Raw genomic sequence first — 25332 nt, forward strand, 5'->3', positions numbered from 1 at the left:
GATCCAGTCTATAATAGGTGGTGTCGCCTCCAGGAAGTCACTTCTTTGACCCATATATGCATGAAGACTGCACTCAGTGGAAATATGATGGGTTGACTGGTTTCAGCATCCACAGTCACACTCCAGTGAGGAATTTTTACCCACTTATGCAGAAAGCTTGCACATCTTCCATGGCTGGTACGAATCCTGTTCAGTCCTATTCAGATGTTCAGTGCACTTCAAGGTTATCTGCATCATTACCATTATCTGATGTGACGACTTCTCGAATTGTATAATGTGGCCACTGAATTTCAAGTCCTTGTACACCATCACTCCCAGATCTTTCATCACCTCTAATTCTTTCAAAGTTTCCAACCAAGTGTATACTTTCTATCTCATCATTGTGTATCAAATTTCAAAACCTTACATTTTGAAACACTGAACTAATGGTTTTACCTATCTTCTCATTCATATAATCTATTCTTGGCTTGGCTATGCATTTCTCTCCCTAATTTTGCATTATCTGAAAACAGTTGCATATCACTAGTTAAACTCATCCCAATATCACTAATATACAATTTGAATAACAGCATCCAATACAGACCCCCAGCAACACACCACTAGTGACTTTCTTGACACTGCACTCCCCCCAACATTCAACTTACTGATACATATCTGATAGCCAGTAACTGATGCAACTCACTAGTCTGTTATTATTACATAACATTGACACTCTCTACCTTTCCCACCACACGGTTATCTTTCACTCTCTTAAGTAATCTTTATTTATTTATTTATTTATTATTTTTTTATGTGGGCTCCCACCCACAAAAGGTTTATTTGTAAACCTATAGTATATGTATTTTTGGAAATTATGGAGACAACTACCGTGTTTGAATAAAAACTTTAGTTTAATATTACTAAAATTTTACAATTCGATGTTTCGACCTTTATGTCAAGGTCATCTTCTGGAGTGTACAAATATACACAAGAAACAAGCTATACTACAATCATACTGGTTCGTTAAAGACACTGACTAACCGCTACCACAATTGTTGGCCTGACCTCTGGTGATAAAAAAAAAAAAAAAAAAAAAATTATACATCAACGCTAGAGTCCTATTATTTGTGTTGTCTACTATATACATATATTAACATCATTCCATCCAGTTGGAGTGGAATGGTTTCTAATACTAGTGGATTGGCTAGAGTCCTGACTTATGTTGAATCTTTCATATTAGGTTGGCTGAATGTGTGCCATCCAGATCCTTGGAATTTTCATACCATCTTTATTGTTGATATTTGGGTGGTTTATCAGGATTTCACAGGATTCTTTAAATTTTCTTTCGTACCATGTTTTTGTGCAGTGTAAGGAGCAGGTGCTTTTCCAGTTGATTTGGTGTAAGGTGTTAAGTGCATGGTCTGAGAGGCCTGCTTCACCATAATGGTTATATTTAATGTGTCTAATGTGTTCTTTCTTGCGTATAGGGATTGTCCGTCCTGTTTCACCAATTTACGGTAAGTTACAGGTACAGCGGATGCAATAGACTCCAGGGTGTGCTAATGGGAGGAGAGGATCCTTAGAGGAGCTGAATATGGTTTTAAGTTTAGTGGTTGGTTTAAATGTGGCATTGAGGTTATAATGTTGTAGGATTCTGTTGATTTTTTCTGATAACCCTTTAATGTATGGGATGGCTATGGTTTTACAGTAATCTAGATTCGTTTTTGTTGTGGTTTTATAGAGTATTTTATTGACAGTATTTTTGTTATAGCCATTGTTTATGAATGTGTCACTAATGATTTTTAGTTCTTGTTTCAGGGCTTGCTGGTTAGAGCAAATAGTTGTGGCTCTGTTTTTAAGGGTGTTTATGACTCCATGTTTTTGTGCTGGGTGGTGGCATGAATTCGCATGTATGTATTAGCCCGTGTGTGTGTGTCGGTTTTCAGTAGACCGTGAAGGATAGACTGCCTGAAGGAAGACGTGTAACTAGTGTGTCTAGGAACGGGAGCGAATTTTGGTTTTCGATTTCGATGGTAAATTGTATGCGTTCGTGTTGTTTGTTTAGGTGGCTGAGGAATGTGTTTGGCGTTTGTCGCCCGTGTGGCCAGATAGCGAACACGTCGTCAACGTATCTGAGCCAGATTGTCGGTCGAAGCGTGGCGGAATCAAGAGCCCTTTGCTCAAAGGTTTCCATGTAGAAGTTCGCGATTGGGGGGGATAATGGTGAGCCCATGGCTGTACCTTCCTTTTGTAGGTAGAATATGTTTTGCCACACGAAGTAACCGGACTTTAGTACGTGGGCAAAGAGGGCTGTAATGTCGGGCGGAAATTTGTTCTGTAGTAGGAGAATTGTGTCATTGATGGGAACATTAGTGAAAAGGGCAGAAACTAATGTCCCCATCAATGACACAATTTTAGTAATATTAAACTAAAGTTTTTATTCAAACATGGTAGTTGTCTCCATAATTTCCAAAAATGCATTCGGATCACCGTGCAAGCCTAAAAGAAAGGACTATAGTATATGTACTGTGCATAGGCTAAAGATTTTTTTTTTTTTTACTTTAATTGATTTTATATACTTTTTTGTATAGTTGTTATTTTTTGCACAGTCTGAAACCCTGCTATAGAGGCCAAACATGAAACTTTTTCAAGCCACTTTGGGATTCCAGTAAGTGGGGTAATGGTCTCACACTGGGTAAGTGAATTTCATCTTCCACCTAACACTTTCACAACACACGTTGTGGGGTCCTCTCATTCATTATAACTCTAAAAATGGAATCTCCATACATCATTCTTGAGCCATTTGTGATGACCTCTTTATCTCTGCTTTGCTTAATTCTATCCTTTTGCAATCTTTCATTCGTATCTACCAATCTTCTAATCTCACAGCACATATTTTTCATCTGATTTCTCATTTTGATCAATTCATTTTTCAAGTCTTGTATCCTGGCAATCACGATACCTGTCAATCTCTCAAATATTTCTTTTGTTTCCTCATTCCTATTTTCCCTTGCTTCCACAGCATCAGTTGCTTTTGTTTTATCAAATGTACTTTCTTTTACCTCCATAGTCTCACTAATTTTTGTTGAGTGATTTAGAAATTTTTACCCCTGCAATTATGCTCACTTTCATTCCATCAGTCAGTTTTTGCATTTACTAATAACATTACACATTCACATGTTCATATCTTCACTTGTCTCATATTCAGTCTCTCCAGAAAGCTATTCTCCACATTGTGCCATGTATACATTTTGTTTTGAACTCATGACAATGAGCTATTCTTCAAAAATATATAATGTTAATTATATTTGATTTTTGTGCTGTGTACATGCAGATCTCATTTGTACCACCATTTTGTCATCAATCATTCACCGCAAGCTTCAAAAATTAGTAAAAGAAGTATCAAACTAACAAAGCACAAAGTATCATAATCATGCAGTTATGCTAAGCTATGAAAAATAAACAAAATTATACCAAAAAGCAATCAATATTGCAGATTGCTATAAAAATAAAACACGTTTTCAACAGCAGATCTTCAGCAGCCATGTGGCACTAAGTGGCCCTCTAGAGGTTATCCCAGCTTTGCATGATCTGCAAACAATTGAATTTACCCTTGTAATCCACTGCTGACAATGTCACTGGCATAAAGGTTAAACAGTAGAGGTCCCACCAGTAAGGCAATTATTATAAAAGGCAATTTGCTTGCTTTTATATGATAAAGTAACAAGAGCTGTGGATGAGGAAAAGGCAGAATTATTAATATTATTATTATGAGCAACTCCAAGGAGTCCTTAGACTCATCGAGGGAGGCCCTAACATCATGTCAAGAACAACTATTCGACATTCACACAGTATCATACTTCGCCTTGAACTCATCCACAGTCATGGCACCCACAACAGACTATGGCAGCTTATTCCACTCATTCACCACTCTCCAAGTAAAAAACCTAGCTCTAACACCCTTACTAACCACACTCTTGCCCAGCTTCCATGGATGGCCCCTAGTCCTCCCACCACCAGTCCTATTCTCAAAAATATCTTCTGAATTAATCTTATAGAAACACCTTCAGTAATTTGAATGTCTCAATCATATCACTCCTTTTTTGCCTATCAACCAATTTCTGCAACCCACAAATCTTCAACCTGTTCTCATAAGGTTCATTCCATAGACCCGCTATCATCTTGGTCACTCGTTTCTGGATTCTCTCCACCTCCTCCCCATCAAGAAGAAACCCTGGTGCCCAAATCTGGGCACAGTAGTCTATATGGGGTCTTATCAAGGCTCGATATACAGAGGAACAATAACCTATTTGTTTCTGCTTGTTAAAGTATTTTTCAGCAACCAAGTGATTTGATGAGTTGATTTAGCCACTTTTGTGATGTGCCCCCTAAACTTCAACTCCTTATCCACCAACACTCCCAAATCCCTGGCCTCGTACAATCTCCTGGAGTATGGTTCCACCAATGTGATATACTGCTGCTAATCTTTTCACCCCAAAATGCATAACCTTACATTTTGCTACATTAAATTGACATCCATTCTCCTTAGCCCAGTCCTCCAAACTATCCAAATCATCTTGCAAAATTTTGACATCCTGTGCACTCACTATTGCTCTACCCAACTTTGCATCATCAGTAAACAAATGAATGTCTGCCTTTATTTACTTATTTATTTTTACAAAGCCATTTGATGGGGTGCTATATGAAAAGCTGATATTTAAGTTACAGCAAGTAGGTTTAGATATCAGGTTAGTGAACTGGATTGGAGACTAGCTGTCTCATAGATACCAGAGTTGTGCACAAGGTTATAGTGTTTAAGGAAGCAGGTCTGAAGTGAGGTACTACAGGGTTAAGTACTGAGATCTCTTCTGTTTAACCTTTATGGCAATGATATTCTCAATAGATTGCAGTGGGATATTGAATTGTTTGCAATGATGTGAAACTGGGAAGGGTTATTAGTAATGGTTAATGTGGTGGTCTTTCAGAGTGATCTAAATAAGCTGGACAAAGGAATGGAGATGTCAGTTTAATGCAACTAAATGGAAAGTCTTGAAATTTGGGATCCATTGACAAGAGACTGCATACTGTGCTGGTGAAATAACTATACTAGAGTAAGTAGAAGGTGCAATGGGGTGATAACTGAGTATTTTAGTACAACATAAGTTAAATATAACTAACATTACCTGTATGCTTTTAATATACGTTCACATAAAGCTTCACCAATTTTATTTAAAACATCTTTATTCTCAGAGGCCTGTGTGATAAAGAACTGATTCTGTCAAAAGAAAACATAAGTTTATTTTCAATAATAAAAACATGTAAACACTTGTAACAAAAGTACTATAGCTTTATAAATTGCTGTTTCAATTTCACAAATTCTATTTATCGCACTGATGATGGTTTAAGATACTTAAACAAATATATGTATGATTTTGTACACTTAATAAAATCACTTGCCATTGTGTTCATGTGTGCGTACTTTTTACATTTCCTAATGCAGTACTTACAATACTCTTATTCAATTTCCAGGGATTACTCCTTGTTCTGCACTTGTAGTGCCGATTGCTGAAAAATTTCCTCTACATAAACATTTTTGTCATATTCCTTCATTTCCACCTATAAACCAATTTCTTCAACCTACGAATTCTCAATCTATCCTCATTGGGAACATTTCACACACCACTCACAGTTTAGTACCTGCCTCTATAATCTCTCTATCACTTCTTCATCCCCCCCCACTACCAGACCAGACAAGAAACCCAGGTGAGTGACCAAATCTACGCACGGTAATCCAGATGTAGAAGTATTATTAAAGACATGAGTTGTGTTCTTTAACAAACAAGTAATCCTATGAGTTATATTGGCCATATTCACATGATGACCTCTGAACTTCCAATCCTATTCACCAACACCTACAAATCCTATCTCATCAATTTCCTGGAGTACAGTTCCATGAATATGGTACACAATTTATAATCTTCCACCCCCAAATTCACTTTACTTTACACTTTGCCACATTAAGCTGATACCCATTATCCTTTGCCTACACTGTCAGCCAACCTATTTTAATCATTCTGCAAACTCTCTACATTGCCTTGATTAACTAGTACTAACCTCATTTTTTGCATAATCAGCAAGCAAATGAATATTTCCATTCATATAATTTCCTGTATCACTGAGGTACAAATTAAACAGCAGTGGTCTAAGCACAGAATTCTGTAGATCACTTCTTGTCACCTGCATTCTCCTGGATTCTTCTCCTCCATATACTACTCTCTGATATCTATCCATCACCACAAGGACGAGTAATGGACAGATACCAAATGAAATAATCATATGGATGTCACAAAATATACCAGATTCTCATATCTATCCCTGTTTTCTTGAATTTGTGTAATTTGTGTAACAGAGTTTCAACTCTATGTTCACAACTGCATTGCCAAATTATACTAAATGACTGATCATTATGGGTGACTTAAATTATCCAAACATTGATCAGGTAGCAGAGAAAACTCGTGATAAGAATGAAGGAGAATTTATTGAGCTGGCGAGAGACCATTTTCTCAAGTAGTATGTGAAAGAAGGAACATAAGGTCAAAGAGTCATAGATTTAATTATAGCATTAGAAGGGATCTCTGTTAAGGAAGCAACTTTTTTTGGCATCAGTTGGTGACCATCACCAACTGATGTACTGACTTGGGAAGTAGCCATCTATATGGATGTTCCTATTAGGACAGGTAAGATGCTAAATTAGCATGGCTGGAAATTATGAACAAACTTGTGAGAATACTATGTTCAATTCAATAGTATCAACTATTAACTGGGAAGGATATCAGCATTGCATGCTGATATCCTTCCCAGTAATTCATATACTACATCATTTAAGCACTAAAAGGATGCTTAAATGATGTAGTATATGAATTTGTCCTTGGAGTTTGATAAACAAAAAAAATTGCCATGAAATGGATGTGCAACCTTATTAAGCAAGAGATCCATAAGAAGAAGATTGATGGAAAGGAAGAAATATCATGATAATGAGGATGAAAAGAATTATGAAATATATACAGCACTGACTAGAAAAGTTCTAGAGCAGTTGCATTACTTAGATGAACTCAGCAAGGGACAGATGCACATATCAGCACATATGCTAAAGGAATGTTCAGGAAATTAGTTAAGTCCTTGACATATTTGTATAATCTGAGCCTCAGCTGAGGAAAGATCCCACAGGAATAAAAGAATTCATGATAGCCCTATTGTAAAAAGGTGATGAAGAAAATGTGTTCAACTATTACCCGATCATTATCTCTGGAATGATGGAAGATTTAGAGAAGTTGATAAGAATTCACATATAGAAATGCATTGACAGACAAGCCCTACTCTGCAAAGGAACAATATATTTACTAAAGAGAGGCTATTCCTAAGCAGTTTGTTCACATTTTATAATAATGTTACGGCTGAGTTGGATAAAGGGAATGGATACACAGTGATACTACTAGACTTTGCTAAGCCATTTGATAGGATACCACATGAAAGACTGTTAGATGGGATATCAGCTTTGGCTTTGAGGCAACTGGCAATGCCTTTGACTAGGCTCTTTAATTTAAGTCTCAGCTTTGGTGGAGTTACAAGGGAATGGAAAGAGAGCAAAATAATTCCCTTGCATAAGGGAAGTTCTAAGACTACATTAGCAAATTATAGACCAATCAGTATCTCAGTCATGATGTTAAGAGTACTAGAAAAATTGGTCAAAAAAGAGAATTCAAGAATGGATGGATAAAAATGTAATACTGTATGAGGGGCAACATGGCTTTGCAAAAGTTCAGTCGTGCCTTAGTAATTCACTATCTTTTTATAATGGAGTAACAGCAGAGTTGGATAAAGGAAATTGCTATACGATTCTGCTGGATTTTGCAAAGGCATTTGAAAGGATACTACATGGAACTCCATAACGAAAATTAAAACAAATGTGGACAGATATGACACTGGTTAAGTGAATAAGAGGGTGGCTGCTGAACAGATGTGAAAAAGTGGTATATGTAAGGCCAGAATCGAGGCAAAGAACAGGCGACTAGTAGTATGCCAAAAGGTTCAGTGATGGGACCATTACTATTTAAAATACTTAAAGTGAAAGTTGGCAGAGGTCTCAGGACTATATGGGGGATGATGGAATTGTTCCCAGCCGAAGGTGACAAGATGTTGTTGTGTTACACCTGCCTTATGTGGGCAGGCGTTATCATGAATCAAAACAACGTCCCTGGTAAGCATTCCACGTCATTTGTTCTGGATTGCATGACGCAGTTTCTTAAGGGTTTGGCAGCAGATACTCATGTTGATTGTGAAGCCTTGATCCAAGAAGTCTACCAGCAAAATTCCTTGTCTGTCCCAAAACACAGTGCACAGGATTTCCCAAGTGGAAACCATTGTCTTCAATTTCTTCTTGACTGGTGATGAGGTGTGCCTCCACTCCATAGATTGTTTGGATTCAGGGGTTGTGTGTGACACCCAAGTCTTGTCCCTGGTGACGTCTGCTCAGGAAAGCATTGCTCATCGTAGCGTGTCAAGAATTCCAATGCATTGCCCAGCCGATTCACTTTGTATTGTTCTGTAAGCAACTTCGGCACCCAGCGTGCACCCAATTTCCGATAATTCAATTTCTCTGACACAGTTTCATGAAGACATGAATGTGAAACTTCTGGAAATTGCAGCAAGAGTGACGTCATAGTGAATCCCCTATTCTGCCTAATCTTCTCTTCAAATGAATGCACCAAATCATCAGTCACTAAAGATCGTCGCCTGCTCCATTCATCATCATCATGCACACCTGTCCTCCTTCATTAAAAAGTCTTACCCATCTTCATACCATCAAATCACTCATTGCGTGTTCTCCATAAACCTCAATAATCTGCTGATGAATTTCAGCTGCTTTAACATTCCTCGCATTCAAGAAACAGATAACTGACCTAATTTCACATGCGGCAGGCGATTCAATTTTACATGCAGTGGGAATGTCTGAAAATGGCACCAACAAGGCGTTGGTGCCATTCCTTAGCAACAAGGCTAAAGAATCAACAAACTCAGCATGCATGCACACCATTACAATCGCAGCGCTGCAGTGAAAATATTTAAAAACAGAACTTTCTGGAGATTCCTTGTACAACATCTAAGCTGTTGTGCGTAACAAAACCTAAGCTGATATCCCATCATATTAGATGGGATATCAACTATTAATGATATGACTCATCACATCAAACTCCTACCTGATTCACCTTCCTTAGCATAGGTATACAAATTAATACTGCTTCCTCTAGATGACCCTTAGCTTTCTCCCATGAGCTACTAACATCCTTACCCTGCAGTGTTTTATGCCATGGCACAGATTTAACGTTTTTCCCATAATCACCTGCCTTGTAGTTCCACATATACCCCTTCTTGACAGAATATTCCTCATCTTGTACAATCTCCCAAATCAAGACTGCATGGTTACTTTCACCAATTGGAGGCAACATTGTCACCTTTGTTATGGATAACTCTTCTGATCCTATGTCCAGGTCCAATACTCTCCCACCCCTAGTCCCCTCCATCACACACTGTAATGATCTCTCAGTGTATAAATTCTATTTCCTTCCTCCCATGTGATCATTCTTCTTTCCAGTCTATAACTCCATAGTGTAACTCCTCCCCCCATAATAATTACTCAATGTGTATTCGTACTAATTTTGCAATGCATGTCTTCCAGATCATAGAACTCTCTGGCTTGTAGCAACAACCAACTATATATTTTGTTTTACTGGCCTTAATCTCACACCAGATTGCTTCCAATGATCAGCCACCCTTCCACCTGTTCTGTCATCAGAAGTACACCTCCCCCTTGTCATCCTATCTTCCCTGAAAATAATAAATTCTTCACATTCTGTCCCTGTAACTACATCACCTGCTGTTAGCCAAGTCTCACTAATGCTTATAACTTTTGGTGAGGTTGCGCTGACCATTGTCAAAAACTCTTCCCTCTTGTTCCTGATATTTCTGGTATTAGTATATATAAACTGCAGCATCCCTTTAGTCCCCAATCCACTTTTCCTTTCTGAATTAACTACCCTTATTCAATATTTTTGCTTGAGAGATTAGATTCTTTACTTGGTCATTCTCACAATCTCTCGCTTCATGGATGCCCTCACACAAACTCGCCTGCTTCCACCCTAATTTCTTAAGTTTCCCTGAATTTGCACTTCCACATTCTCAGTGAAAAAAGCTCTCTCAAGACACCTAACACCAAAACCATTTAACTGCAGTCTATCAACAGTGTACAAATCCTTCTTTCTGTCAAACAAACCACAGATCCTACATCATTCCTTTTGCACAGCTTATGTATAGACTCATTGGTAATCACAGTGCCCTCCTCCTCAATTCACTTGCATCATAGTGTAGTAGGAGACTTACAATCTTCACCTTCTTGCTCTTCAGTTTTTAATAACTCCTTTACATCCTCCCTCAAAGAGTACTTTTCGCCTCTCAAATCATTTGTACCAACCAAGACAATCATTTCCTTCGACTTACATTTTTGCATCCGGATAGTGTGGCTAATATTGTGAAATTTTACACCCAGAAAACATGATTTTGTCATACTTTCATTAGGTACTCTCCTGATCATTGAGTCTCTTACATAATTTTCTCCTTAACTTGTTCTTGTTTGTTCAGTCAATCTTTATTATTCCTTCAAATCACCTGCTTCTTTCTTTTTTCAGTCCTGATGAACTCTTGCCACTTCTATTTCTTTATTAATATCCATTTCATTCTCCTGTATTTCCATGGCTGCTCATTCAACATTAATAACATCATTTTCCATCTTACCGTCAATATTTGTTGCGTTCTCATCACCTAACAGAACACTCACTTTTAAAACACTTAATACATACTCTCTTTCCAGTTTCAATTTCCTTCCAGATATTCTTTAATTTTTTCAATGAATACATTTCTCACACAGTGCACTGAATAATATCCCGCAACTTCAAATCGGCTGGACAATGTTGTCTTTGCCACCACTGTTCATAGTGTTGGTGCCATGCCGACAATATCATGATAAATATTATAATAAAAATGTTATAACATACTCTAACAACACAAAAACCTACACTAATACACTATAATACACTAATTTTCTGAGGAAAAAACACAATAAAACAGATAAAATCACTAATTTTACACAAGTGCTAAATTACATGACCACTTACAATATAGCCTCCAGCCCAAGAAGGGATAATCACATGTCCAACCTGGAAATGTGATTATCATGCTTGATAATTTATAATAGCATGCAACATGTGAATGAGCATAATTCTGTGAATGTTTCACCACAGGAGAAGAAATGACCACAAGCATTATCTAAATTGTCTCACAAGCAACATTCACAGTATATTCAGAAGGGTCACTTACAAGGAAGAGATCTTGAGACTTCAGAGAGAGGTTATGATTATCTGATGATTTTTTTTAAGTGCCTCTGTAGCACAATTGAAAGAACAACAGTACATTGCACCCTTCAATTGGAAAAGGTCTGAGTGTGATTCTCATCATGACGAGAGGAATTTATGAACTTTTCCAGTTGAAGGTAAGTTAGCCAATCTCATACAAAGGTAGGAGAGTAATTATTATTACTATAATTATTATTATAACCTGTAGTCCAGATTATAATAATAATAATTATTATTATTATCTGGTAGGCATGTGAATAATTTGTTTGAGATCAGTGATGACAGCAAATTACTTGACAACTTTACCTGCGGGATTACTGCTTTTGGCCTACTTTATTGTCTGGAAGAGGACAAAAAATTTATATTTTTTCTCATGAAAAATATCAATGGATGAAACAGAAAAGGAGCAATATGACTGAAACATATAGGTTGGTGAAGGATTTGTAGCCATCAATGCAGAAGAGATTTGCCATAAAGTTAACATGAAGCTAGAGGGTGAATAGATGTATAAAGAGTAGGTTTTCTGCTCTTTATACTTCTATGGTGTATAACGATTCCCTGACAAAAGCAGAGAATGAGTTTAATTAAAGAAGTCAAGAAATTATATTCTTAGTTTAATCATTTACCCAAGTCAAATCAATCAAAGGTTGAAACTGGTCTGGATAGTGGCCCTTTGCTATAATGCATAGCATTATAGACATCTGAAAAGGTGTGTGTGCTTTGCATTTTGGGATACTAAGGCAACTGATGAGAAGTCATTAGCCTCTATATACAAGTAGCCCAGTTACGAAGATACTTCACCTGCTAACATTGTTTGCTTACACTTAGATAAAGGATTAAACCTGGAATATGATTTCTTGGTATCCTTAATTTATGGTATAACCAAGAAAAAACTTACAAGAGAATGAATTTAAATTCACTCAAGCTAAATCAAGCTAGGAAAAATATAAGTAAAACTGTATCCACACCCACAAATGGGTGTGGATACAGTTTTAATGTTAGTAAGTACAAGATGTTGTACTTTGGAGGATAAAGGTATAGGGCTGCATACTGAGCTAGTGGAACTCTGCTTCAGGATATGGATGAGAAGTGAATTTGAACTGGTTGACAGAGGCCTGAAATTCAGAGAACATGTTACAAGTGTTGTCAAAACAACAAAGAACATTACTTCTATAATGTGGAGAAATAAGGAGGTAGGTTTGAGAAACAAGTGGTGAAGGGCATTTTAGGACTCTTTTCAGGAAATATAAATATTGCAGAGCAGATAAAAAAAGTAAATGTCGGCATGACAGAGATATTTATTATTATTATTATGAGGTCCGCGCGGTTAGCCTAGTGGCTTTGCGCTTTGCAACCATATGCCTGGGGAAGGAGTGTCCTAGGTTCGATTCCCGTCCACGACGTGAGGAGCTTAAGGATCTTCCTCAGCCATAGCCAAGTTAGCCGGTCTTGGGCGTGGGCCGCAGGGTTTTTTCCGCCAGTTTATCTGAGGTTTTTCATCCCGCAAGCAGGCAAACCGGCCCCGTGAACACATAGGTTACAGTCATAAATACTTACGGCAAGGAAGGCAACGGGAAACCACCTTGCTCATAATCATCTCTCCCAAGAATGGTAGCATATAGCTACCCTCCCGCGGCCGTATGGCAGATGGGAACCAGAAGAAGATTATTATGAGACACCTCCAAGGAGTCTAAAGACTCATCGAGGGAGGGCACCTGCTCTATGTCTCCGCCTTTATGTCTTCGCTAGTATTTTCACAGAAAATCACAAACATCCATGCCCATGACGGGATTCAAACCCGCAGTCTTTTTGGCTGGAGAACCAAAAAGTTTTTTGGCCAACCAGGCTGTCAAATATGTGCCTGCCAGGGATGTTGAGATGATTATACAAGATTAATACAGAAGGAATTGTACACAGAATGGAAGATGACAGCAGGAAAACAAAAGACAATTGTGGCAGTTTTGCAATGGCATGATATAGAGGGATGTGAAAAGTAGATTTTTTGAATGAAGAATGGTTGGTGGATGAATGGAACACACCAATAGAATGCACTGTTAATGCTAGAATTGTGAATGAATTTTAAGATTTAATAAGTCAGATATATGGCATGGAAAGAAGTCACCAGACATCTCTATGAGCAAGATGCATTGTGCCATGTAACAAATCACATGTTTATAGCCAGTATAAATTGGAGGAATATAATGCTTCAAAGTCAGTGCATCTGTGTCCAGGAGTGGATTACTCACCACACTCACTGAACATGACAATGGATTGCTATGAAGGATTATATGTAAAAACCACCATTTGTCAGCTGACACATTGAATGAAGAGTTCTGGACATCAACTGGAACACGAATCTGCACAAAAACATTCAGAACCGAAGCTCACAACACAGGTTTCCATGGGACCGCAATATGCAAGCTCCACATTCTTGAACCAACATGCAGCATCATCTTCAGTGATGCAAAAACTGTATATAGTGAGATGTGGAATCTTGAAAAGCTGTGTTATGGAGCAATGAATCATACTATACCCTATACCGAGCAGATGGACAAGTGTGGGTGCAGTGGATGCTAGGTAAATGTCTCTTACCAGAGTGTGCAACTTCAACAATGAAATTTGGAGGTGGCAGTGTGATGGTGCCATGAACACTGAACTCCGAGAGGTATCTGAACATTCTCGACAATGCAATGCTTCATACTTTATGGCAAATGTTACCACACTTGACTGGGCTCTGTGGAGCCCAGTCAAGTGTGGTAACATTCATGTCCACAAATTATGGAGTTGCAGCAGCAGCCTTATGACTCAGTGCATTATCTTGCTGAAAGAGACAATAGTCAGTTCCATAGATTGTGGACATGAATGTTACCACAGTTGACTGGGCTCTGTGGAGCCCAGTCAAGTGTGGTCAAGTCCACATTGACCGTGAAGGCCATTACATGCCTACAGAAAGAATGGTCCAACATTCCCCACGGAGTGATATCATATGCTTGTTGAAAGTATACTCCATAGGATGGCTGTAGTCATCACAGTGAAAGGAAGTCCTGCATCTTATTAAAGTGGGTGCCATGGCTGTTTGTTTCTGAAACTATGATGTACGTTAACTTATTTACAAGCAGTGTATGTTACTCACTTAGTGAGATCTTCCTTAATGAGTGTCTGAAATATATTGAAGCTTGTTATTATAATAATAACAGTGAGTCAATCTTGTCTGAGTGTTCTATTGTTAGTGTCCATTAAAATAACTGTGGTTTCATCTTGTTATAATATCATCTGTAGTCCAGATGATATTATAACAATAATTAGTAGCAAAATACATACTGTTGAGAAATAAATAGGTTGAATGAAAGCTATTGTTAAGAACAGGAATGCAAGCAGACATGAATTAGATACAATAATAAAACAGAGAATTTAACTTTTCTAACCCAAGAAGATGTTCTTGATATTTTGTGAGAACTTTATGGAAATAAAATTCACATGCTGTTATTAATTTTGATATCTAATTATATAAAAGAAGTCCAGCTTGATAGATAAATAAACATGAATTACATAAAAGGATACCTATTCAGTTTCATTTATTTATTCCATGTGATATTTTTTTTAATTTTTTAGTTTTGTCATATTTATTCCATGTGATTTTATTTATTCCATGAAGAATAATAACAAAACAAAAACAATTATTAGTAATTCTTTACTAACCTCAATATAGATAAAATATCTAGCATTCCTAATGGCATCAATATATGCATCATGTATGGAATGTTCAGTTTTTCCTATGCCAGCTGACCAAAGAGAAGCACTACGTAATATCTAAAATAAATTTATTTTGGTAAATTATGAAAACTACAACTGTGTTAGGTATAATTACTTTAATTTCCTGATGTTTTGTCTTTCATATTAAGATCATCATTTGGAGTATACACACACACACACACACACACACACACGTGTGTGTGTGTGTACAAAGACAAGCTATATTACATTTCAAACAGTATCTCCGTACTGTTTGGTGATGCAAAAAAGTATTTTGCATTGCTGAAGTGAAGCCTTTTGGCTCTTTATTTTAGTAAACAGTACTATATTAATACGCATGGACAGGCTTATGTGTTCATCAGACATGTTGTAATAGATTTCACGGTATGATATGAGCACAGATGGATAAGAAAATAACTATTTATTAACTTAGAAGCTAATATTTCGCTGGTATTATATCCAGCATCTTCAAAACACACAACACAAAGTATGTTACAAAAGCAAGACAACCACAATCCGGCATAACAGTGGGGGCTAGTATAAGTAACTGCAGCATGCAACACAAGACTAAAGTCCTAATATGGCACCATCTAGGTTAAAAAAATAAAAATAAAAATAAAAGTTCAAAGTTTTGAAATAGTAGTCCAAACGATATTCTTAGAAAGTTTGAAAAATAAAATAAAATAAAAAATAAATAAAATAAAATAAAAGTAATAAATATTAATTTGGTCTTAGGATGACTATCTCCCAAATCTTTGGTAGATTTATACAGCCATACTTGTTAAGGTTCTTTTAAACTTTAAACTTTTTTTAATTTTTTTTTTTAACATAGATGGTGCCATATTAGGACTTTAGTCTTGTGTTACACGCTGCAATTACTTATACTAGCCCCCACTGTTACACCGGATTGTGGTTATCTTGCTTTTGTAACATACTTTGTGTTGTGTGCTCTGAAGATGCTGGTATAATACCAGCGAAATATTAGCTTCTAAGTTAATAAATAATTATTTTCTTATCCATCTGTGTTCATATCATACCGTGAAATCTATTACAACAATACTATATTAAAATTCATGCAATATCAACAATTATTACATAAAATGACACTCATCTTTTCCGGAGCACTTTTATAACCCTATGCATTTTGTGATTTTTTAGTAGCCATATTTGCATTAAATTCTTTAATATCTTAGGTGTCTTGCAATTTATCTACCTCTGTTCTTCCATCAGTTCTTGTCTGACCTGGTACTGTGATATCCACATTCTTGGAAAGTGATCACTCAGTAATTCAAGTATTTTGTTACCTCCATCCTAGTCATTATTCTCACATATTATGGACACAGCTACTGCATTGTAGTAAAACTTCAGTTTAATATACACGAAAATTATCACCAAATGTTCTGACCTTCATATCAAGATGATCATCTGAAGTATACACATATATACAAAGAAAGAAGCTACATTCCAATTTACATAGTATATTAAAATCACACTAATTTCATCAACCATTAACACTACTAGTCTGATCTCTGGCAGTGAAAAAAAAAAAACTTACTACATCAAAAGCTAGAGTGCTGTTATTTCTTAGTGATTCTGAAATCACTAAGAAATAAATTAAGCTGGGGATCGCTCACAGATAATTAAAACAGAACCAGTATTGATGGTGACAAATAAGAGCTCAAGTTATGTGCAGAATGTGTGCCATCTGTATTCTTGAGATTTTTATGCCACCATTATTATTATTATTGTATGAGTGCCCTCATGGAGTCCAAAGACTCATCACAGGAGACCCAAACTATCCACACAAGCTATTATACTTCTCCTTGAACCCATTAACAGACAAAGCAATCACAACTGACACTGACAACCCATTATACTAATTCACAACTCTCTAAGCAAAAAATGTAGTCCTCACACCCTTACTAACCACATCTTTGTTCAACTTCCAAGGATGACCCCTTGTTCTGCCCATCCAGCCAAGTACTGAAACATTTCCCCTGCATTAATCCAATAAAACCCTTTAAGCAACTTAAATGTTTCTATCATATCCCCTCTTTTTCTCCTATCAACCAACATCTACACTTCAGAGGCCACTCACCATCTTGGTCACTCACCTCTTAATCTTCTCCACCTTTTCCTCATCCCCAAGAAACCCAGGAGACCAGACTTGAATACAGTAATCCAGATGTGGACGTATCAAGGTCTCATAAAGAAGAATAACAACTTCTTTATCTCTACTTGTTTTCATGTTTTTAAATAGCCATGTAATCTTATGGGCTACCTTAACAAAATGTCCTCTAAACTTTAACTGAATGTCTGTCTGTCTACCAATGCTCCTAAACATGGTGTGTAGGGTTAGTAGAGAGCTCCTGAAAATATAAGTGTTATTTTGAATAATAATTGACAAAATTGCTTGAATCTTATGTAGTATTGTTTACTTTTCATATCTTAGCATGTCTGTGTGATTTTTGTGTGTTTTCAGCATTATTTTCAATTAGTATTTTGATAAGATATGATAGAGAGCGTACACATGACATCGATAAGAAGGAAAAACGATTGCGTCCAAATCACCATCTTTGTTCAAAGATTTTAACATAAGTGAGTTTATTCAGTGTGGCATATGTGAGATGTATGCTTTGGTTAGATAATGATAGTGGAGTGAATGTGTGCAGAAAGTGTAAGGAAAGTAAGGATTTAAAGTGTGTTTCAGGTCGCGAGAGTGATATCATTGTTGAAAGGCAGAATGTAGAAAATAGTGATATGATACGAATTTGTGATGGGGGTACCAGATAACTTTGAGAGCGGCACTGAAAGTGAGAATAAAGGTAAAAAGGTAAAAATACAGAACCAGTGAATGGTTTAATGGATAATAAAAATGATGAATTAGTTGCAATGAATGAGATCACACGGTTGCACGGAGTGATACACAGGACGAAGCGGCAGGTGGAGCGTTTAAAAAATTGTTTACCAAACGCATCAGCTAATAAAAGGCAAAAGTATGATAAGAAAATAAGAGTATGGTTGTGAGTGCAAGAAAAATGAAGGAGCGAGGGTTGTATGGAGATTCTTTAGTAAGAGGTGAAGTAGATGAGAGTGTGTTAAAATCGTACTTACTGGGCACAAAAATTAAGGATGTGAGTGAGTCTATCAGAGCGCAAAAGCAGAGGGTGAAAGAAATGATAGTAGTGGCAGGAATGAATGACTTAAATGGAGATAAAATGGCTATGAGAGAAGACTTTAAGGAATTACTAGAGGTAGCAAAAGAAAAGGGTGAGAAAATTAGGATAGTGAGTCTGTTACCACAGTATGACAGAGAAGAGATGAGAAGGAGGGCCATAATTGCAAATGAATCTATGCGCAGGTTATGCAGGAGGAGTGATGTGGAGTGAGTTTGATGGGCAAAAGGATTTATATAAGATGGGTGGTTTGCATTTGAATGGATTTGGTGTACAGAGGCTTGAAAAAGTGTTCATGAATGAAGTGGAAGTGGATGTACAGACTCAAGGAAACTAGATTTATTAAGATGGGGGGGGAGTAGATATGCAGACTTTAGGGAGGCAGTTGAGTGTCTGAATGAGTATAATATGACCGAGCAAGTACGAAGGACAACAAATCAGAATGGGATAGTTAGTATAAGGCATCAAAGTAGGGATGGGACTAATGGGCTTCTGTAATTCATGTACACTAATGCCAGGAGTATTAGGAACAAGAAGGAAGAGTTTTTGGCCTTGGTTGGCACTTCCAGGCCACAGGTTGTTGGTATTAGTGAAACATGGCTGACAGAAGATGATAAAGCTAGTGGGATTGAATGCGACAGGTATAGCATGTTCAGGAGTGACAGGGAGAATAAAATGGGGGGATGTGTGTTATTGATGATAGCTGATGAGTTGTAGCCAAGGAGTATAGAAGTTGAACTGCAGGATAGAGAAAAGAGCACATTTGAGGCTGTTTGGTGTGAGATAGTCCAGCAGAACAAACTATACAATTGGATGCTGCTATAGACCAGGTGATGGAATAGATGGTGGGGATAGTATGCATAGGCAAATAGAAGAAATGAGTGGAAGGAGGGTAATTATTATGGGTGATTTCAATTATGGTAACAATGACTAGAAGGAGGGGAGGGCACATGGGAGGAAGGAATTGGATTTTATGCGGTTATTAAGGGACAACTATCTGCGACAGCATGTGGTGGAAAATACCAGGGGGGCAGAGAGTGCTTGACCTAGTAACTGCAACATGGTCATGTGGCTGTAACGAACATGACCATGTTGCCACCAATTGGTGGGAGTGACCATAAGGTCATGACTTGGGAGGTGGCTAAAGGAGTGGAATTTATAATTAAGACAGGATACATATGGAATTACCGGACTGGTAAGTAAGACAAGCTTAGGTGTGTGCTTGGCTCAGTGGCATGGCATGTAAAACTGCGAGGGCAGGATGTTGATAGTGCATGGGAGGTGGTTAAGGAGTGCAGGATATACATTTACTATTCGGATTTTAGGTATACTGTATACCTAAAGTCCAAATAGTAAATCAAGTAGGGGTTAAATGGATAAATAACACCATTAAGCTTGAGCTGCAAAAAAAGAAACAATTGTGGAGGGAATTTAAGGAGAAAGGTGACCTGCAGGCACATGAAGGGTATAAAGCGCAGGCCAGAAGGATAACGAGTGTATTGAGAAAAGCAAAAAAGGATTATGAAAGAATATTGGCCATGCAGGCTAATTAAATGTATATGGGAGAATGATTTTAAAGAATTCCGATGGTAGGAGGTAACCAAATCAGTTGATATAGCGGAATTACTGAGCGAGCACTTTGCAAGAGTATATCATCCAGGTGATATTGCAGGAATGAAGGAACCAACAGCTTATAAGGGAATGGTGGTGAATGAAGTGGAGGTGAAAAGTCCATTACAAAAACCTCAATGTCAATACATCTGTGGGACTGGATGGTATACCAGCTCGTGTCATACGGGAAGCAGCTAAAGAAAATTGTCAGTGTCCTTGACCATTTTGTTTAATTTGAGTCTCGAGTCTGGGTTAGTCCCGAGGGAGTGGAAAGAGGGGAAAATAGTTCCACTGCATAAAGGAGGTTCCAAGACTGCTGTTGTAAGTTACTGACCGATCAGCATATCAGGAATCATTGTCAAGGTCTTGAAGAAAATAGTCAAGAGGAGAATACAGGAATGGATAGATGAAAATGGGATACTGTATGTGGGACAGCATGGTTTCATGAAGGGCAGATCATGCCTCAGTAACTTGCTCATGTTTTATAACACAGTGACGGCTGAACTGGATAAGGGTAATGGGTTTACAGTGCTCCTACTGGACCTTGCTAAGGCCTTTGACAACATACCACATGGATTCTAATCAGTAAACAGCAGAATATGGGGATGGATATAGGGTTGGTGAGATGGATAGGAGGGTGGTTGAAGGAGAGATATCAGAGAGTGGTTTATTCAGGAGTAGAGTCCAAAAGACGTTAATTTGTTCATTAATGATATAGGAAAGGATCTGAGAGGAACTGTTCATTTGTTTGCTGATGATGCAGAGTTGGGTAGAGCAATAGTGAATACACAGGATGTCAAAATTTTGCAGGATGATTTGGATAGTTTGGAGGGCTAGGCTAAGGAGATTTTATGTCAATTTAATGTAGCAAAATGTAAGGTTATGCATTTTGGGGTGAAAAGTTAGCAACACTATACCACATTGGTGGAACCATACTCCAGGAGATTGTATGAGGCCAGGGATTTGGGAGTGTTGGTGGATAGGGAGTTGAAGCTTAGGGGGGCACATCGCAAAAGTGGCTAAATCAGCTCATGAAATCACTTGGTTGCTGAAAAATACTTTGACGAGCAGAGACAAACAGGTTATTATTCCTCTGTATTGAGCCTTGATAAGACCCCACCTAGATTACTGTGCCCAAATTTGGGTGCTAGGGTTTCTTCTGGATGGGGAGGAGGTGGAGAGGATCCAGAGACAAGTGACCAAGATGATAGCAGGTCTATGGAATGAACCTTATGAGAACAGGTTGAAGATTTGTGGGTTGCAGAAATTGGTTGATAGGTGGAAAAGGGGTGATATGATTGAGACATTCAAATTACTGAAGGGTTTCTATAAGATTAATTCAGAAATTTTTGAGGATAGGACTGGTGGTGGGAGGACTAGGGGCCATCCATGGAAGCTGGGCAAGAGTGTGGTTAGCAAGGGTGTTAGAGGTAGGTTTTTTACTTGAAGAGTGGTGAATGAGTGGAATAAGCTGCCAGAGTCTGTTGTGTGTGCCATAACTGTGAATGAGTTGAAGGCGAAGTATGACAGATACTGTGTGAAAGTTGAATAGTTGTTCTTGACATGATGTTAGGGCCTCCCTCTGTGAGTCTAAGGACTCTTTGAAGTTGCCCGTACTACTACTACTAATAATAATAATAAATCTATTAGCTTCAACTGTTTCCTAGACTACAGTGCCATCAGTCTGATATACAGCTTGTAATCAGTTTATCCTAAAATGCATTTACATTTCTTCACATTAAACTGACACCCATTATTCATTATACAAATTATGAAAACAATTAAATTGTTAAAATAAAAAGTTCAGTTTAATATAAACCAAAATAATCACTGTGCGTTTTGACCTTCACATTAAGGTCATCATCTGGAGTATACACATATAAACAAAGAAACAAGCTACACTACAACCTACATGGTATGCTAAAGTTACATTAATTGGGTCAACCTTTAAAAAAAAAAATCCTTACTCCATCAACACTAGAGTCATATTATTATCCATTTAGTTACAAAAAATAAATTAAGCTAGAGAACAACATGCTCTTATATAATTATTCATATAAGTACACATATAAATTAGAACAAAACAGTATGGATAGTGACCAATAAGAGCTGAAAATACTGCTAAGTCTTAAAGCTAGGGTTTGCTGGAAAACTTGAAGACCTTAAGTTGGCCAAATGTGCATGTGATCCAAATTCTTGGGAATTTTATGCCACCATTATTATTGTTAAGATTAGGATTTTTGATCAAAATTTCACAAGCTTCTTTAGAAAGCATTAACGTACATGAAAAGTACCTTGATAGATTAGAGAGATTAGAAATGGGAGCAAGCGTCGGGACCATAGTAGAAGAGCTTAGACAGGAGTTAGTGAAAATGAAAAGCGAAATTAACCACCTGGAAGAGAATATTAAACATCTAAAGAAAAGATTGGCTGATGATAATGAGAAGGAGGAAGTTAGTATTTTGAAAAAAGAGTCAAAGAATAGTTGTATATCATTGTATGGGAGACTCAATCATTAGAGGTATGATTACAATAAAGTGCACAATTGAAGAAAAAGTCAAAGAATAGTTGTATATCATTGTAGGGACTCAATCATTAGAGGTGTGATTACAATGAAGTACACAAAACATTCTTTCCTGGTGGAACAACAAAGCAAATAACTGATCTTTGCAGAAAAGGAAAGACCGGTAATCAAAACTAATGCTAGTCGTGAGCATGAATGACTTAGTTGGGGAGAAAAAGAATGTAGATAGAGACTTGAGGAAGTTGTTGCAGCAGGTAAAGAAGAATGGTATTGTTCAGAAAGTCATAGGCATGTTGCTCAGATATGACAACAGTGAATAGTAAGATGGCTGAGGGAAAGGGAGTTCAATTTGTAAACTTGTGGATTGCATTTGAAGGAAAGCTGGAATTGTTTAAAGTTGATGAATTAATTTGAATGGGTTTGATGTTAGGCATTTAGAAAGTCTATTGTTTTCTGAGAAGACACAGAGTCAAGAAGTTAACGTAGTAAATGATCAGTCTACTTGTGAAGCAGGATAGCACAAATAATTAGACTGTATGACAGGAGGAAGAGGGATAGGATGTTGAAGATATAGTTGCAGCAGCACAAAATGATGGAATGAATAAAGGTGAGTATGAGACAGGTAGGAATAGAGTAGGAAGCAAGTAAATAGAGTAGGAGTAAAATGGACGAACAGTGAAATCAAGCAAGCTGTGCTGGAAAAGAAAATGTTATAGAGGAGGTACAAGACAGATGGGGGTGATCGGATTCATGAAGAGTATAGTGCAGGCTAGAAAGGTGATGAGCATAGCAAAGAAAGAAATGCTGCAGTATGAGAGGAGATTGAATGGTCAGGCCAAGGTTAACTCAACGGAATTTTTCTGCTATATTGCAAGCAAGAGAAAGAATTATGGTTAACAATGATGGATAGTCAAGGCAACAGAATAACAGCTATAACAGATATAGTGGAATTATTGAATGAGTACTTTATCAGCATATATCATACTGGTGTAAATGATGCCTTGCAATACATAGATGAGAGGCAAATATTAGGAGAGTGGAATGAAAGAATCAGAGGTGTATCAAATATTGGTTGGGTTAGATATTAATATGGCTGTGGGAATGGATGACATATCACCACATAATCTTAAGGAATGTGTACCACAGTTGGCTATATCCTTGACCTGGTTATTTAATGAAAGTCTTGCAGTAGGTAGGGTTCCTACAGAGTGGACAGAAGGCAAAACAGTACCACTCCACAAGCATGGCTCTATTACAGAAGTTTCTAATTATAGACTAGTGTGTGTATAACTGCAGTTATGGTCAAGGTGTTGGAGAGATTGGTAAGGAATAGAATACAGGATTGGGTTGATGGACATAGCATTCTTTATGATAGTCAGCATGGATATGTAAAGAATAGGTCCTGTCTTAGCAATTTACTTGCATTTATGATAAGGTAACCAGTGTGTTAGATAAGGAGAGAATCATATACTGTGATATTCTTGGACTTTGAAAAACCATTTGATAGATTACCATATTACCATAAGTTGATTATAAGCTGCAAAGGATGGGAATAGATTAGTAATAGATAGTATATTTGTTATATGGATCAGAGATTGGCTTTCTGAATGATACCAGCAGGCTGTGTATGATGGAGCAGTGTCTCAAAAGAAAAATGATTGCATCTCGTGCTACGCAATCACTATATAAAACACTAAATGAAAGGATATATATATATGTATTTTTTGATGAAGTTTTATGAAGAACTTTATTGATAATATTTTTGCTATAGCCATTATTTATAAATGTACTGCTAACTTATTGCAATAGGATTTTAAGCAATATTTTCCGCTCTTATTGGCCACTATCCATACTGTTTTGGTCTAATTTAGATGTGTATTTATATGAATAAGTATGTGAGAACATGATGCTCTCTAGCTTAATTTATTTTTTGTAACTAAATGGATAATAATAATAATAATAATAACAACAGGACTCTATGCAGTACGTTTTTTTTTTTTTTTTTAAAGAGGAGAGGGCAGTAGTTTTAACGGTTGACCAAATTAATGTAACTTTAGCATATCATGTAGATTGCATGGAAGGTTGTTTCTTTGTACACGTGTACACTCGAGATGATGACCTTAATGTGAAGGACAGAACACCAAGTGAATATTTTGCTCATATAAAACTGAAGTTTTTAACTTTAACACAGTAGTTGTTTTCATAATTTTTATAATGAATTCTGATTGCTGCGTAACCCTGAAGGAAAAAAAATGACACCCATTATCTTTTGTCCAATACTGACAGCCTATTTAAATTGTCCTTCCAACTCTTCGCATCACCTTGATTAACAATTACTCTACCTAATTTTGCATCAATCAGCAAACAACTGAATATTTCCTTTCTGGTTATTTCCTAATCTGAAAACAAACCCAAACTCAACATCCCAGAGTTAAAGATCGGTACTATCAACATAAGAAGCCTGAATGGCAAAGAAATGGAACTAGCTGAGGAATTAGATAAGTACCAGATTGACATAATAAGGTTGACTGAAACAAAAAAGACAAAAACTGGTGAGATCTTTCTGAGCAATAAATACAAAATGTTATATTCAGGCAATGACAAACAAGGAAAAGAAGGAGTAGCCATAGTACTTAAATACGAGGCTAATCTTCTTGAATGGCAGGCAGTCTAAAGTAGAGTGATGTGGGCAAATATGAGAATGGGTAACAGGACTATGAGACTTATTTGTGCCTATGGTCCCACAGAAGGTTCTACCAAGGTAGAAGTGGAGGAATTTTTTGATGCTTTAGAAAAAGCAACAGACACAATGAAAAAGGAAAAG

The 25332-nt window shown here is 37.1% G+C and overlaps 1 protein-coding gene across 1 annotated transcript in view; it reads right to left on the reverse strand.

Moving 5' to 3' along the window:
• LOC150109090 (phospholipase D1-like) overlaps positions 1–25332 on the reverse strand; it is a 558765-nt gene that overhangs the window by 102906 nt on the left and 430527 nt on the right. Inside the window, exons 16-17 of the mRNA XM_090405612.1 lie at positions 15144–15254; positions 5163–5254 (exon numbers count right to left, since the gene is read on the reverse strand). Coding sequence (XP_090261738.1) covers positions 5163–5254; positions 15144–15254 — 203 coding nt within the window. The remainder of the gene's footprint in view (positions 1–5162; positions 5255–15143; positions 15255–25332) is intronic.

The sequence above is a fragment of the Typopeltis vanoorti genome, chromosome 2 (assembly GCF_054136105.1).
Source record: "Typopeltis vanoorti isolate ZY-2024b chromosome 2, IOZ_Tvanoo_1.0, whole genome shotgun sequence".
Classification (NCBI taxonomy): Eukaryota; Metazoa; Arthropoda; class Arachnida; order Uropygi; family Thelyphonidae; genus Typopeltis; species Typopeltis vanoorti.